Source organism: Cheilinus undulatus, linkage group 13, assembly GCF_018320785.1.
Source record: "Cheilinus undulatus linkage group 13, ASM1832078v1, whole genome shotgun sequence".
In the NCBI taxonomy this organism is placed as follows: Eukaryota; Metazoa; Chordata; class Actinopteri; order Labriformes; family Labridae; genus Cheilinus; species Cheilinus undulatus.
The window spans coordinates 33,228,539-33,246,147 of NC_054877.1; the positions used below are offsets into that span (position 1 = coordinate 33,228,539).

The 17,609-nt window shown below is 37.5% G+C and overlaps 1 protein-coding gene across 2 annotated transcripts in view; it reads right to left on the reverse strand.

Moving 5' to 3' along the window:
* Positions 1–17,609, reverse strand: part of gk5 (glycerol kinase 5) — a 28,575-nt gene that overhangs the window by 8,422 nt on the left and 2,544 nt on the right. For both annotated transcript variants that reach the window (XM_041802666.1, XM_041802665.1), the window contains 10 exons: positions 12,365–12,440; positions 12,160–12,253; positions 11,892–12,023; positions 9,952–10,027; positions 9,571–9,632; positions 9,411–9,484; positions 6,872–6,932; positions 6,459–6,585; positions 3,351–3,455; positions 3,151–3,245 (listed from right to left, as the gene is read on the reverse strand). In XM_041802666.1, coding sequence (XP_041658600.1) covers positions 3,151–3,245; positions 3,351–3,455; positions 6,459–6,585; positions 6,872–6,932; positions 9,411–9,484; positions 9,571–9,632; positions 9,952–10,027; positions 11,892–12,023; positions 12,160–12,253; positions 12,365–12,440 — 902 coding nt within the window. The remainder of the gene's footprint in view (positions 1–3,150; positions 3,246–3,350; positions 3,456–6,458; positions 6,586–6,871; positions 6,933–9,410; positions 9,485–9,570; positions 9,633–9,951; positions 10,028–11,891; positions 12,024–12,159; positions 12,254–12,364; positions 12,441–17,609) is intronic.

Here is a 17,609-nt window from a genome sequence, read left to right on the forward strand (position 1 = left end):
ATCTTATTTCGTTTATGTAAACAACAAACATTCAGGACACAAACTTACAATGGCTTGATCACAATGGAGGGCAGGGAAAAAGAGACACATATGTTACAGAGAGGAAAAAAAACAATTAATTTAAATGGGTGTATTGGATAAAAATCAGTGATTTTACGTCTTGAAATTGATTTGGATATTATTTAGCTTTGGATAAAGAAAAGGGAGGTCCCTACCTAATCTCAAAGATCTCCTGTGGTGCCAATACAGGCAATTCTTTACTCATCCAGGTATCTAAATTGAGCTTTAATATGCCTGATCCAGTTCTGGGTCTTATACTTCCAGTCAATGTGGCTGCAAAATGCAGTTTGTAGTGGTTTAATGAAAAGTATTTATGCACCTTCAAACATTTGATCTTAGCTGATTTATAATCTATTGCATCTTTGTTGGAGATGTTCTGAAAAACATTTGATCAGTATAAATCTAATCTGATCAATGCAGTGGGTAACACCTTGTAATAAGTTGGGATTTTATTAAATAATAACTGGGGAATATGGTAATATTAAGGAAGTATATAGCTAGTAATTTTCCAGGTAATTCCTTGAAATATTGTGACAATTTTATGGTAGTTAGGTGGTACTTTACCCTTTCCACCTAACCCTCACTCTAACCCCTTGACCCTTACCCTAAAATTACTTGAAATTATTCAGGAGTTACTTACTTCAATTTATTGGAACAAAATAAAGACATTACCTGGGAATTATCAAGAAACTTATACAGAAAATTATTATATTATTACTAAGAAATTACATGGTAAAATACCACATAATTAACAGAGAATTGCCACAATATCACTAGGGTTAGGGTTAAGGTAAGGCCATTAATATTACTGAGCTATTACTTGGTAAATGGCAACTTATTACTAGATAATTACACTTTTTACTATAAAATTACTAGGTAATTAGGGTCCACTAAAATAAATTTGTACCACACATTATATTTTGAAGATAATTTTTGCCCTTTAAGGAGAGATGAAGAGAAACAGGAAATGTACGGAGAGAGAGAGTGGGGCCAGATATGCATCAGCCAGTGCAAGGATTGTGGTTTTGAACCTGCATCCAGTGGATCGAGGACTGTTGCTTTAGAGGGTGTGCAGCTGCTCTACCAATTTTACTGAACAGGTGATTAAACAGCACTAGTTTTACTTTTATTCATGGTCACTACAACAACCACAGTCACCAAACAGCTGCTGGTGCACAAAAGCCAAACCAGTAAAAGGCCAAAAAATGTAATTAATTAATGTTAACTGTGAACCACAATTAGAGATAAAAGGAAAAAAATCACTAAGAACTACTGAGGCAGTAGAAGGTCATTCTGTAGAGACTTGTGTTGTAATAAGGATATCAAAGTTTTCAGTACTTTAGCACCACATTTTTAATAATTCAGTCTGTCTCATAACACAGAGGCAGACATGTGTCAAATGTGAATAAAAACAGAATAGTGTTAGTCAACACATCTTGCTGCATCTTCAAACATAAGTTAAGACTCTACCAATTGAAGCTAAAGCCATAGATCAACAACATCCAGAAGCACGGCTAACCTCTCTGGGCTCAGGCTCATCTGAGAGAAACTAAACCAAAGAGGAAAAGTGTGCTGTGGTCCACATTTTAAATTGTTTTTGGAAATGGACATCATATCTTCTAAAGAGGAAAAGGACTATGCAGATTGCTATCATGGCAAAGATCTTAAGTCACCATCTGTGATGGTGTTGATGGTGTAGGTGGTTGCACAACTTGCTCCTGACCACACTTTTTTCAGAATTTGTCACAGTAACCAGAATCAAAATGTGTACATATTTAAAAATATGCAAATAAAACAAACAAACTTACCAACTAATTATCTAACTCACTCATTCCCAAAGTTTGGGTGGGCCCTATGGTTGGAATGTAGGAGAATTTTTGGGTCAGATTTTTTTGCTACAGGATTGAGTTATTTTTATGTCTGCAGTACACATTATAGTCACATGGGGGCTTCACTCTGTAACACTCACCCCTTCACCATAATAAAACATAAAACAAGATTACTATACCAGCCACTGGATGGCAAAAGAGCTTAAGCCACATTAAACGATGCTTGGCTAGTAAAAAAAATGCTTTTGTCAAAACCAGAGAGCCACTGGAAGCCCAAGGGATCAAGCATGTGAAGAAACTCTATTTGAGGGAGGTGAAGTGGCTTCTGGCAGCCCTAGGTCAGGACCAGATTGAGTCTGGAAAGACTAGTATTGGCCATCAGCTCAACCAACCAGCTGAGGGCGGCACAGACAGACCTGATAAGCATCAGTGCATGAAAAAATGAAATTGTTGGGTCACAATGACTTGTTCATTGTAATAAGTGAGTCCCCAGAAAAAAAGTTAAGGTAATATTGATCTAACTAACTAACTAACTAACTGATATTTTTGACATTAATTCGGGTCTCTGTGCTGTATTTAATTAAATATAGGTTGAAAAGTTTTGCAAACAAACAAACTACCAATTTTTTCTTGATTAGTGTTTGCAAATTGAACATGAACAGATACTCTGCCTGTGTTTTTGTGTAATTTAGCAAGTGTGAAAGTCTATCTGCATGTTTTGGTTGTGTCAATCTTAACAAGGAATTCAGGTCTGGTTGCTGGAGATGTACCCTTTAACCTTCAAAGCACTGCTGAAATATCCTTTAACAAGGTAATGAACCCTGAACTGCTCAGTTGCTATTTTGTGTGCAGCCACTCAACCCGACACCTCTCTGTCAGAGCATGTCTGTATGTTCCTACTTGTGCATGTGTAACATGTCCAGTAACAGAGTGACAGATCTAAATTTACCCTCAGGGATTTATGAAGAAGTAGAAGTTTTTCTTTGTCTTTTAAAGGCACCAAGCAAACTCCCTGGAGACAGTAAGACAGCAAACAACTAGGAGAGGGTTTGTTATTTTTACATTTATAAAAAAACATTTAGAAACAGCTTGAATGCAGGTTTTTACTGCTTTTTAACGGTGGGTTGATTTTTTGAAGAGCTTAAAGCATGGACTCTGTTATTTTGGAAATTGTCAGATTGGGACGTCTTGTGTAAATATGGTTGGAAACTTGAAACCACAAACGCATGCAGACCTGCACACTGTACTCATTCACATCTACCTGCAGGCCACTGAAGGAAGGAACAAAACAGACTCCATCTGAGTCACTGACGCTGTATGCCATGGCACTGGTCCCCTGGACGTCAGAGAAGAGCTCTGCAGCAACAAAAAAGCTCTTAATCTATCAGCTGCAGATAACACGGACAACCTAGAAGATTCAGCCATTGTATTTCAATAGATATAATTTTCATGATCACCCACCCAGCTCCTGAGCCCATTTAATCGCCGTGCCCGTGTCAGCTGAGTTTCCCTCAGCCAGGTACACCACCTCTGAGCCGATCTTCCAGCCAACCAGAGGATACAGACCTGCAGGGTAAAAATAATCATTATTTGATTAATTTCTTAACAAATGGAGCACAGTGTTTTCCATTAGACAACAAAGGAAAAATAACAACAAAAATTACTGATCATAAGTAAAAACTTGCTCTGATGAAACAATACACAACTTGCAATATGGTATGTATCACAGCTCTGAGTTCATGATAGGATTTTATCACAATTTTTGGATAAAATTTAACATATAGAAAGAAATGAGAATGATATCATTCAATAAATAAAAAGTGAATAATTATTGTATTTCAATTTTTTGACAATGAAAATGCCAAATATCTTTTCTCATTTTTACTTATTTATATGAGTAATACTTTTTTACTGTACTCTCAGGAGTCCACGATCACACTGGTGTGATTTAATCATGCACTATGTTTGTCGCATGACAGCATTAAAACAAAGCCACATTTTACATTACAATCTTGTCGTGTGGAAACATGATCTTTAAGCTTTCAGTTTTTGTTTGATATCAACTGGCCAAGTAAAACAGGAAATATAATTATTTTGATAAAATTTGATATAAAAATTAATGTTACACATAGGGGACAGTGGACCATGCTGTACAGGACTGGCATTGGTATATTTTCATAATTTCAGGATATTATAATTTCTCTTTAAAAATGACAATATATTGTTTAAGATAATTTTTAAAAATCCATCTTTGTGGGGTGACGTGTTTTTTGGAGGCCCTATATCTAATACAGTAAATCAAACTTAAAAAATATAGTTTTCATTATATAAAGTTGAGGTAGTGATGAAAAATGTTATACCAAACATGAGCTTGGTATTCATTCTTTTGAGTGCTTTATTTTGTCAAAGGAAAATTATCAACGTGGCAAAATAGCCTGTGGACCTCTAAGGGTTAACCTCCTGAAACCTGAGCTGTGAAACTTCATCATGATGTCAAAAAATTACAAGAAAATTTTTCACAAAAATTCCATGTTAAATTCCTGAAAAATTTAAAGCACTCTATATCCCTCCCCAAAATTAATATATTCCCAAAAACACATCATACTGATCAAGAATTCCCTGAATATCCAAAAAAAAATTCCCTGAAATTTACATTCAATTCTAGCAAACAAAAAAAAACACTACGTGCCCCCCCAAAACATCCCACCAAATTCTAAAACATGAACATGAAAATCCCAATTTTTCATTTAATGTCTCAAAAATCCTAAGCAAATTCCCTCAATTATTCCAATCAAATTTCTTTAAAATTTCATTAAATTCTTCAAAATTTAAAATATTAAAAAGGACATCCCTGAAATTCCCAATCAATAAAAAGCCATAATCAATGCCCGTAAAATTCTCAAAATTTAAGTGAAAATAACTTGAAATTTAACAGCAAATTCCCACCCAAAAAATCTTTAAAATTTACAAACAAGTTTCCATAATGACCATAATAATACCTAAAATGTCTTAAATGTTAAATTGACCTCAAATATCAATACAAATTTCCTACATTACCTTTAAAATACCAATAAACTTCAAAACAGTTAAAAAAAAAAAAAAAAAAAGGTTAAATGAAACTTTACAAAATATGCAAACAGATTTCCTACAATTTCCATAAAAATCCAGAAAATGTAATAGCAAATTCTCCCAAAATCAAAGCAAATTATTTAAAATTCAATGTATAGTTTGGAAAATTATCTCATAAACTCTAGTGGGTTCTTTGCAGGTGACATCATGCAGCAGCGGACAACTCCCCTTAGGGGGCAAGTATTGATTTCTACATAGAGAAACTCTATCAAAAAGGCCATGTTTTGAGCTGTTAATGACCATGTCAAACTTTCAGTGTTTGAAAATAAAGACATTGTAATTTCTTTAGCTACTTTTGTGTCCAAAAGTAGGGGAATTTTCGAGCAAAAAAGGCAGGAATAAAAGAGCCTCAGCCTAAAGGCTGGATGAGCAGAGTCAGGCAATGCTTGTGTGTAGTCCGTTTCCAAAAAGCTGTCCAGCAATTTAAACTCTGATCTTGCCCACATTTTCTCAGCTGATGTCTGTCCAGTTTTGCTAGTTGCGACAGGAAATCTGTCTCTTTAAAGAGATCAAGATCATTTGGCTCAGCTCAGTAGAGCTGGTTGTCTGGCTCCCAAATGGCTCTTCATTTGGTAACAGTTTGGCTTTTTAAATGTGGATTTGATAACAACAAAGGACGGAGGAAAGGAAACTGGCACTTAAACAGGAGCAAGCTACAGTAGCTCACATTAAAGAGCTGTTTCATAGCACAGGATCTTTTGTGATCCACTCATATTTACTCTTGCGTTCATCCCACAATTTTTATTCAGTTGGTAACATATCATTGTTTTGATTAAAAGCATGTTTGTGACAAAATTAGGGGTTTTGTATGTCAAAGGGGCTCAGCAAGCCTCTAAACTTAGTTCATGACTCCTCAGATTCTTGTCTCCCTACATCTAGCTTGACCTGCAGGACTGAATAAATTATGATATTGATCTGCTTCACACCAGGAAAATCACTTATACTGTGGAAAAAAATCCCTTCTGTGAAGTATAGGGATGGTACTCAATGTATGGAGAAATTTTCTGATGATAATTGCAGTGTACAGGTCCATTTAGAGCTGTAAAGTTCTGACATTCCTGCTCCCATTCATTCCTAATGGCTGCCCCCCACTCCCTGACCTCCAATGGATATCGTGCATCATCAAAATCATGTGACTGCAGAGAACCCATCACTGAAATTGTTGTAAGAAAGCAAAAATGTAATGACCTCATATGTACATGCAGGGGCTTAGGAGGTTAAGGTTTAACCGAGAAATGTGGTGGATGCTGGACAAGATAAACCTACAGCAAATAGTGCCTCTGCAGTCAAAAAAGGAGTATTACAACATTTTTTCTTCAACTTGAATTAAATTGTCCATATTTTTTGGTCATATTTTTTGTGTAGTACCCTTCTGACTTCGGTGTTGCTATTGACAGATCTGTATAAAACTATAAAAATTTAACTTTACTGTTGCTTTACCTCCTACAGATGTGTGTGGTTTGCTCCCTGTGTTTATGTCCATGAACGTTCCTGTTCCCATTGTGATCTTAACATCACCAACGTCAAAGCAGCACTCCCCAAACATGGCTGCCTGCTGGTCAGCCATCTACAGAAAAGGAACACAGGATGTCATTTAACATACAGAAGCTGTGTGAAAAAATTACATCTGTTAATACTGAGGTTAATCTCTCAATTATTTCATCATTGTCATTACGTCAAAACTGCCCCTGCTTCTGAGTAATTAAATAACTCGTAATGAACGCTCCTGTTTACAGCATGATTGCTTTGACATCAACTTGACTCTGAAATAAAGTTTAATCAGAGAGTCGTAATGATTACTTTATCAATCATACTGATAAGAGAGTGTGAGGCCACAGACCTGGACAACTCACCACAGACATGATGGGGATGGACACGCCAAAGATGGAAGGGTCAGTGGAGCCAAAGTCATGTCTGAGAGAAATCACACACACCACAGTCTAAACCAGCCACATAAACAGCACCAACAGCTGACAACTAAACTCAGCACAAAAAGCAAGCACATTTAACCCCAGAACTTGGATCAACATGACAGAAACTGCCTCCTTTTAAAAGCTATAGCTAGAATAAATCATAAAAAAGGGAAGTTTGATGAAGTTTGGAACAAATTTCTTTTTTCTTTAAGGGCTCAGCCTGTGGGACAGGTAGAGCTGAATAGGTAACTGTGATGGGGGGTTAACTGACTGTCTACACCGCGTTCCACAGTATTATGCAAACAACGTTTTTCTCTGATTTTCTAAATATCAATGCAAATGACAGTTATAATATTTTTCAAGTCATCAACAGTTAGAGTATAATTCAGATGTTTTTCAACAAACTTCATAATGATAACTATTATTTTTTTAAAAATAACCTCAAAATGCACTTTTCCACATGTTCCACATTATTAAGCAGGCCACAGGTTTCAGCAATATGGGAAAGAAAAAGGATCTCTCTGCTGCTGAAAAGTGTCAAATAGTGTAATGCCTTGGACAAGGAATGAAAAAATTCGATATTCCAGGAAAAATTAAGCATGATCATCATACTGTGAAGAAATTTGTGGCTGATTCAGAGCATAGACGAGTTTGTGCAGATAAAGGCATAATGAGGAAGGTTTCTGATAGACAAATACATCAGATTAAGAGAGCAGATGCTGAAATGCCATTACAAAGCAGCAAACAAGTATTTGAAGCTGCTGGTGCCTCTGGAGTCCCACCAACCTCAAGGTGTAGGATCCTCCAGAGGCTTGCAGTCGTGTATAAACCTACTATTTAGCCACCCCTAACCAGTGCTCACAAGCAGAAATGGTTGCAGTGGGCCCAGAAATACATGAAGACTCATTTTCAAACAGTCTTGTTGACTGATGAGTGCCGTGCAACCCTGGATGGTCCAGATGGAGGAGTAGTGGATGGTTGGTGGATGGCCACCATGTCCCAATGAGGCCGGGACATCACCAAGGAGGGGGCGGAGTCATGTTTGGGCCGGAATCATGAGGAGAGAGCTGATAGGCCCCTTTAGGGTCCCTGAAGGTGTAAAAATGGCCTCGGCAAAGTCCATTGAGTTTCTGACTGACCACTTTCTTCCATGGTACAAAAAGAGAATGGTGCCTTCTGTAGCAAAATTTTCTTCAAGCATGACAATGCTCCATCTCATGCTGCAAAGAATAGCTCTGTGTCATTGGCTGCTATGGGCATAAAAGGAGAGAAACTCATGGTGTGGCCCTCATCCTGCCCTGACCTCAACCCTATTGAGAACCTTTGGAGCATCCTCAAGCTAAAGATCTATGAGAGTGGGAGGCAGTTCACATCAAAACAGCAGCTCTGGGAGGATATTCTGACATCCTGCAAAAAAAAAAAATTCTAGCAGAAACTCTCCAAAAACTCACAAGGTTCAATGGATGCAAGAATAGTGAAGGTGATATCAAAGAAGGGCTCCAATGTTAACATGGAACTTGTCCTGTTAAGATGTTTTTGATTGAAATAGCTTTGATTTCAGGAAATATGACCCCCTGATGCTGCAATTTCTACAAATGACCATTTTCAGTTCTTTACAACCTATAAAATATTTTAAAAAGTTGTTGTGCTTAATAATGTGGAACAGTGCATTTTGAGGTTTTTATTTTAAAAAAAATAATTTTTGTCATTATGAAATTTGTTCAAAAACATTTGAATTATGCTCTAATGGCTGATGACTTGAAAAATATTCTGTCATTTGCATTAATATTTAGGAAAATCAGAGAAAAATATCATCTGCATAATAATGTGGAACGTGGTGTATACATATACTTTTTTTCTCCTTTCTTTTTTACGTGTTTCTATTTTGTTTTATATTAATTTATGTATTTATTTTGCCTTACTTGATTTCTTATTATTTTAAACATGTATCAAAAAATTGAAAAAAATGTGAGCACTCTGTGTATGTAAATTGAATGATGGAAAAATTAATAAAAACTTAAATAACAACAACAAAAGTAAGTACATTTGTGTTTGACGGATTGTTTCTTTGTTGTAACAATGCTTCTTGGCAAAAAATCTGATACCATTGGAAATCCTGTTTATTTCCCTTTTAAATGTTGCCACATTTGTAAGGAGCATGCATTTGTAGGATGAGCAGCAGAGAGGATTTGGCAAATTTTTCATGGGCGTAACCTACATATCTGTGGGATGAACATCTGCTGTTCATCCCACAAATACATGCTCCTTACAAAACGAGCACCATTTAAAAGGGGAATAAACAGACTCTCCAACAGTATAAGATTTATTACCACCTGGGTAAATGGACAGAAAAACAGTGGATAGCCAATAGTATACTTGTCTTGACAATCATTAACACTTTTACATTTAAAGAAGTTTACAGACAAGATTAAAGAAGATTAAAATATCTGTTGTAACTGAAGTGAAATAGTTGACTCACCCCGTGTTTTCTACTTTGGGAAAAATTGAGAGAGGCAGAGAAACAAGAGAGCTAAGAAATCCACTCCAACACATCTGTGAAATAAAGTCCCATGACATTAATATGACAAAAATACCACACCAAAAAGGCAGAAAGAAAATATACACTTTTTACGCCACACCTGGTACGAGTCAAAAATTCCTGTTGAACTGGCGTTAGAGAAATCTGTGGCATGGACACGTCCTGAAAAAGATTTAATCACAGAAATAGATGCATTAAAAACACATCTCCACATGGAAAACAACTTTTTCTTTAACTGGAATCCCCCCTCCCCACAGGGAATCGCTGAAACATTTCTGAGGAATTTCAGCCAAACAGTGAGGCAATCAGCCTAGAACACCAAGAACATTCAGCCCAAGCTTTAAACCCTGTTAGTCACTGTGTGAAACACAATCCCTTTGAGACTAATCATATGTTACTCTGTGCAGTTTTCTGCGGAAACTGTCCTAACATGGCAAGACCACGTTGTGGGATTAACAGAAGCTTTACATGCCAAACACACCTTTAGTGAGTTTGAACAGCAGCCAGGTATCGATTGTTCCAAAGCAGCAGTTTCCTTCAGTTACGGCCTGACGAACCTGAAGAAGAAAGAAACAAAACGAAACTGAAAAGAGAACTGAACTTATGAGTAAGGAATGACTGATACTGCTTCCTCTGGGCTGATATCAGTAAATATTATTAACTGTATTATAAACTGCTAACTGATATGTGGAACTAATATGTAGCTAAACCAAAAATGTAGTTTCATTTTTTAAAATGTTATATTTACAAAATTTAATTCAGTAGTTTATTCAAAAATAGAGGTGGAACTACACAGTGGGCCCTTAGTGGGAACGTGTAAATGTTTAAAAAATGCATCCTTTGAAAGACACCTCAACATAACATAATGAGTGACAACATTTAGTATATCCTCAATCATGCCAAACTATCTCTGTCATGATTTTAAAAAACAGTAGGAGGCGAGCTGTAACAAAACTATAGACTTGTTCCACAAATACTCTAAAAACCCTGAATAACTTTTGAAAACTTATCAAATCAATATTATCTTGGTAATATATACAGTACAGTGCATAACTTTCGGCGTGTGTGAGTAAGACACCTGAGGGCACCATCAAGGATGGAGGATTGACACACAATCAAGGCTGTGCTCTGGACGTCCTTGCATATTATCAGGGGCATGGGAAAATAATCAGTTGAAAAAATAACAAAGTACACACTTTCAGTGCAGAGTAAGGTTGACGAATTAGCACAGTCTAAGGTACTGTCCAGGTGGGTGATAGGGTTTCTCTGAGCCCCTGGTCGTGCTGTGGATGGCTCAAGGGCCCAAAAACCACCAGTGGTCTCAAAAGAGATGCAGTTGTGCTTGATCCATGTTGACATGTGTCAAACTTGAATCCTAGCACCCTCCATGCCTAAAACTTATGCGCATGACTTTATACAAGCCTAGTTTACCTGCAGTCATGGTGGGGAACAGGAACAGGCTGCAGCGTATCATGCACTCTGCAGAGAGGGTGACTGGCTGCAATCTTCCATCTTTCCACCACCTGTGCACCTCCAGGACTCTGAGGTGTGCAGGTTAAATTGTGGCTGACCCCTCTCAACCCAGACAAGGAATTTTTGAGGCCCTCTCCATGATCCATCACGACCAAAACCTCCTACCACAAGAACAGTTTCTTCCCCTGTGCTGTCAGTCTAATGAGCAGTGCACCAGCCCTTCACCCCCAGATTCTCACTAAACCTCAGAACCAGCAGACAGAATAATGCATGTTTACAGACTTTGTGTGTTAGAATAACACACACCTGTTTTTTTTCTTTAACAATCTATTTTAAAAGCTTCTTAGTATTTTCATTCTTCCTCTGTGTTATTTGTTTTGCGCCAAACACCAAGTCAAATTCCTTGTATGAGAAAATAATCTTGGCAATAAAACCCAAGTCTGATTCTGATTACAGCTCCCAGGATGAGTTTTAAATCCAGATGTGAAACCAAATGAACTTAATGTTGATGTTTCTATAAAGGCAAACTAGAACATCATTTAGAACATGATTCTGTCTTATCTTATCTTATTCTTTATAGTTTTGTTTAGTGTTTGATATAGCTATCACTGTGGCCATGGTGTAGCTGCCAGATTAAACCATAAGCAGCTTGCTGCAGGAGCAGCCTTAACCATGGCAGAGATTCATATTTAGCTTTTAAAAATTTTTTTTGTCAACAAACAGGTCATACACATGTGAAAGGACGACGACAGCAGAGAGATACATTTCCTAGTTTGTCTAAAGTGGCGTCAAAATCAACACAATCTGTAGATTTGTCACAGCTTTGCAGTATGTTACATTCTTCAGTGTAAAAATGCTGCACCAGTGCCAGTGGTAATTGTAGCCACCTTTAGTTTGAGTTCCTGCTGTTGTTAACTTGTTTAAATGTCAGCCTAGACGCACACAAACCTGCTTGTAGTGTGTTAGAGCCCACACAAGGCGAAAGGTGACGTGTTGAGTGGAGAAAACAATCAGACTGGCAGCCAGTGACCTCTTCTGTCTGGTCAGAAAGTAAAGCACCTTCATCACGCCATGTATTGCCTGAGGTTGTCATGGAAACAATCACAGTCATACAGTATAAAGTACTACTATTTTTCACTACAAAATTATTTATAAGAACGACTATTTTATGTGTTACCCTCTAAACTGATGAACTAGATGAAAATAACAGACTCACTTTCATGGTGCAGGACCTGTTCCAGGACCTCACCAGGTCAGCAGCCCTCTGATCCTGCCAGGTGATGAAGTTGTGGAAAGGAACCCCAGTTTTCCTGTCATGAGGAAAATAAATGAATGCAGGTTGAACAGGTTTGCTGCCGCAGCTCTCTTCTCTTAAATCTTAATAACAGGTGCTTAAATTACATTGAACACATTTATTTTACCTGTGCCATGTTGTGAAAGTTCCTCGTTGGGTGGAGATGCCGAGGGCTTCCATCTGACGCATCTGCACCCCTGCATCTAAACCAGCCGCACAACAATACACAGACATTAAATGGTTATAGCAAGAGAAAAAAAGAAGAATTTTCTTTGTGACAATAGAGCATGTGAAAAAAGGTTGTGTTCTGGGTATTGTTCCTTTTTAAAATTCTTCAACTACAGGATGATTGAAAACCTTTTGTAAACAAATGATCATGTAAGTACAGAGAGCATAAAGGACATGTCTGATAGATACTGTATGAAGGATTTTTCTAACTCTTTTTGTTCCTCAGCTTCCTCAGCACAGGTTGGGAATTGGTTCAACAAGTTTTTCCACATTTCAAAGTAATCTTATAAATCTTTTTCACAAAGTAACAGCAGAATTGTAAGGTTGAAATGATCAATTTAGTGTTATAAATGGTTCAGTCTGTTGGGATATGGGAGAAAGATTGTGGATAAAAAGTGAATGATGAAACACAGGGAGAGTCAAGCTCGACACATGTCAACATACACGCGTGTTGTTCGGCAGCTAAGGTCAAGCTCAATGGCAGCTCTTTTGTCTGGGCCCTTTTACCCCTAGTAGTATACCCAGAGACTGCTGGTGGGTTTCAGGCCACAGCATGACTAGGGGATGTTGGCAACCCGGCTACACGCCTGGACGGCACCCTAGGCCATGCTTACTTTACAAATCCACCCCTTACTCTGCCTAAAAGGTATGAACTTCGTAATCTCTGCAAATTATATTCCCATTCACCTGGTCATATGCAAGGGAATCAAGAGCCCGACTGGCACTGTGTCAATCCTCCTTCCTGCCTAATGGTGCCCTCAGGTGGCTCCAACTCCAAGAAATCAACCAGATTTTGGACCGACTACAATGTTGCACTTATCATCAAATGCCTAGCCTGATAATGAGCGTTGGAAATGACAAACCTCTTGTGGTGAAATATAATTAACGACAGGTCCAGGACACTTCACAATCACAACTCGACAAGACTAGCATCTAAGAAATTCTCTTGCATCATCGTCTAGTTTAACACACTGACCTGACCTTGACGACTTGCATCCTGATGCCTACCAACAGGAGAACATTTACTCCATATCTTCGTGTCATCATTTACCAGAGTGACATTAAACCCCCAATTTATCTCCCTCTGGAGATTTATGTGAACATACAGTGATTACTTTGATATGTTATTTAGAGCCCGACTGATATGGGACTTTTGGCGCCGATGCTGATACCGATATTAGGGGCTAAAAAAGCAGATATCCCATATATCGGCTGATATCCAATATATTGGCCGATAACTGATATATCGGCCGATACATTAAATTAGGACACTGATATACACAGGATATATACTGTACATCAACGATTCCCAACCTGTGGGCCGTGGCCCACTGGCATTGCAAGTGGGCCGCCAAATCATTTCCAAAATAGTATGATTTTTGTTGGGGGGTATATAAAAATATACAGAAAAGTGTTTTAAATGTTAAAACTCAATTATGTTTAAAAGGATATTAAAAATGTTCAAATATTCTTTTCATTATTTGTTTCATTGTTTTGTTTTTCCTTCGAGTATTAGACATGTGACAAGCAAATGAGAGATAGGAACTTTTGTTGTTATCTAGAGGTTATTGTGTAGACAGCTCCTTGAAAACTATAATACTGAAGGTGTTGCAACATGTTATAGATGCTGTGTTAGCGACTGTGAAGCTTCAACATGTTTCTCCTGTATTCAGTTCAGTCCATTACGTTCAATCGTCAATCAAAAAGAACGCATTATATGGCCTCAGCATTTATGGGGTTGGAAGTGGGTAGACCTAACAGTGGGCCCTGAGTTGGAAAAGGTTGGGAACCACCGCTGTACATGAACACAAATGTGGACATGTGAGTTAACAGTTGCATTTATCTTTATTTCACAAAGATGCAACTGTGATGACATTAAACTGCTGTATAACAGTCTTATATTAGATAATGGTGGACATAGGAATTAGCAGCTGCATTTATAACTGTTCGTTTCACAAAGATGCAACTGAGATGACGTTAAAACGCTGTAATACGCTCTCTAAAACTTACGTGAAAAAACTAGCATGCTCTCCTTGACATGCCCTAACAGCATGTTTCTGCGAGGATGTTATTGTCATGGGGCACTAAAGTGTAGTGTTATATTGTTTTATAAAGTCACAGCTTACCATGGAGTAAATAAAATGCAGTTTCTCTCACCGTTTCTCTTGTTTCATTCCTCTTCTCTGCTGCAGCCTAGTGAGTCCGACTGCAGCTGAGAGGGACTGCTGCACGAGGACTGGGCTGCCTGTGAGTGCTTAGGGACGGGGAGGGGCCCACGGCAGCACCCGCTGCTCTCTGAGAAGAGCAACAACGATACGCGCTTTCTTGTAAACACCAGATAAAGTCGCTAGATTTGTTGCTAGTCGTTATTTTGAAAAAGAGGGATCTGAAAACTCGCTAAATATAGCGACAAAGTCACTAAGTTGGCAACACTGAGTTCAGCAGGGACACACAGGAGCAGAGGGACAGAATCCCCTCGCAGCAAAAAAAAAAAAAAAAGTTAATTTATCGGCTACATACTGGCTGATGTTGGTTAATCTGTGGTATGCTATAATCAGCCAGATTAATTGGCCTGCCGATTCAATCAGTCGGGCTCTAGTGTTATTACATTCATACCTTAAGTTGTAATCCTTTGTGCTCTACATGCCATATTGTCCTCCGATTGATACACTGGGAAGAGTCCATAATTAATTATTTGTTTTATTCTTCTTGTCAGAGCAAAAGACGGCTTGTGTTACATTGAACGCTTCTGTTGAAGCTATGCTTCACTCTCTTTGACTCGCCTCCCTGATGACCTGTGAACTTGCACACAGTCTGAGAGATAGTGGTGACGTCAGCATAAGATGGGTGGTTAGGAATCACACTTGTAGTGTGGCTCTGCTCTGGGGTCAAGATTTTAGTCCCCTGGTCTGATATGGTGTCTGTTGAATGACCAAAAAGAGTCTGAGCCGACTTTTACTCGAAGCATCTACGCCTTACTTCATCCTCAATTTTTGGCCCAAAAATGCCTAAAACTTCTGCACAGTACTGTCCATTTAGACAATTAGTAGCTGGCTTGTTTACATAATGTGTTCCCTTAATTCTACAATATTGGGAAGAGCAAAAAACTGTACTGAAAGTGTAGAAACAAGAAGAATAGTTGTATGTCAGAAGAGGCTTGGAAAACAGAGCTGGAGAAAGGATTAACTAGAAAATGATGGGCAAGTTTCAGCTGTAATATTCTGAAAGAAAACAATCTGATCTTGTCAGGATGTTGGTGGACTGTGTAAGCCCATGTAACTGTACAGGTCATTCATTTTTGATACTTCTGCATTACTGTATCCAATTTCTGCTACACTTATCATTGCCTGTTGATGTTCCTGCCTGTTCTGTTCTGTCAATGTTTGTTTTCATATTTGCCAACTGAAAAAAATGTAAAAATAAAAAATAATTTAAAAAGCTGTTTAATCATGAATTCAAGGAATAGTATTTATATCAAGATTTTAAATTACCAGTACAATATAAGCTAAACAAACAACAGGACACGGTACAGCTTTAAAAGAACAGAGAGTTAAATTAACAACTTAACGACAGAGTCTGATAAGAGAGTAGTTCACTTAGTAGGGTTATTCATTTACGTACTGTGCTGGACTGGGTGAATTTTTTATTCGTGTTTGCTCTGCATTTATTACTTTTGATAAAAATAATCAGTGAAGCTCTTAGAGGCATTGTGGTATTAAGGCAATTCATAAGATTTACATTCAATATTATGTATGGCTTTAAACAATAAAAGTGAAACTCATTCAACACAGGAAATACAACAAACCATGGTAACTTATTAGTGGAACCGGGATGCACCTCTCAGTGACCTGGACCCCCTGTTACCTTATACTGTATAAAACCCACAGTGTTAAATCTTGATATAGAGATTGATAATTATTTTAAATAGGATCAAAGAATAAACTCTGTTGTTAAATCCACTTATTATCATCTGAGGCTTCTATCCAAGATTAAATGATCTTTTAATGACTTTGAGTGAGTGATTAATGCTTTTATTTCTACATGTTTAGGCTACCGTAAAACACCTCATACTGGAGTTCATCAGGCTTATCTTGCAAGTTTACAGTCAGTCCAAAATGCTGCTGCTTGACTTTTAACATGTACTCAAAAACATGAACATTTCACCCCCATCCTGGTTCACCTTCAGTGGCTCCCAGCTCATTTCAGAATTTTATTTTCAAATTTTGTTTTAGAATCTTTAAACAGATCAGCACACAGTAATTTCTGACCTCTTAAATGTCTACACCCCCTTGTGATCCCTGAGATGTACAGGTCAGTTTAACCTCTTTGTTCCAAATAACAGATTAAAAAAAACCCTAAATGATCAAACCTTTTCTGTGTTGGTTCCATATTGTGGAACAAAGTACCTTTTAACACCCCCCCCCTTCCAGCTTTTATATCATATCTTAAAACTTATTTTCTATTCTTTGTCTTTTAACTTAGCATGACAGCTGTGTGAAATCTGTTTTTGTCTTTTATTTTCTTAATCCTTTTGTTTTTATGTCTTTTACATGTTTTATTTATATTTCTAGTCAGGTTTTTTTTTCCCCTTTTACTGATTTTATGTTGTTCATATTTGCTTTTACATCTTCCAAGGTCCAGGATAGTCCCGAATAGCTACTGGTTATTGTGATGGAATTAAATGACATGGAAAACAGGATTAATTGAGATTAAGTTTGTTTTCTACAACACAAAGAAAAGCAATTAGATTCTGTAACTACAAAAACAGATAAATAGTCTTTGTTGTAACATTTGCAAAAGTTCTGATATACAACGTGCAAAAATCTAACACATTTGGAATGACACAAAACACATGCTCCATTATGCTATCTTAAAGCAAGCTCTTCTCCCTGTACAGATTAGACAAAACTTCAGAGAAATTACACATTTCTCCTTGGCTATGCTCATGAAGACATCAAGGTATATGTATTCTTAATATCTGTCAGTTTATGGTGCTGCACATACACTCCCCTCTCAAAGTACTGGAACAACAAGACCAATTCCTGTATTTTTTCTTTTTCACAAAAGATGACAAAATATAATCAAGACAAAACATTTCAGCTTTTATTTCCAGGTGTTTACATCTAGATTTGGAACACAACCTA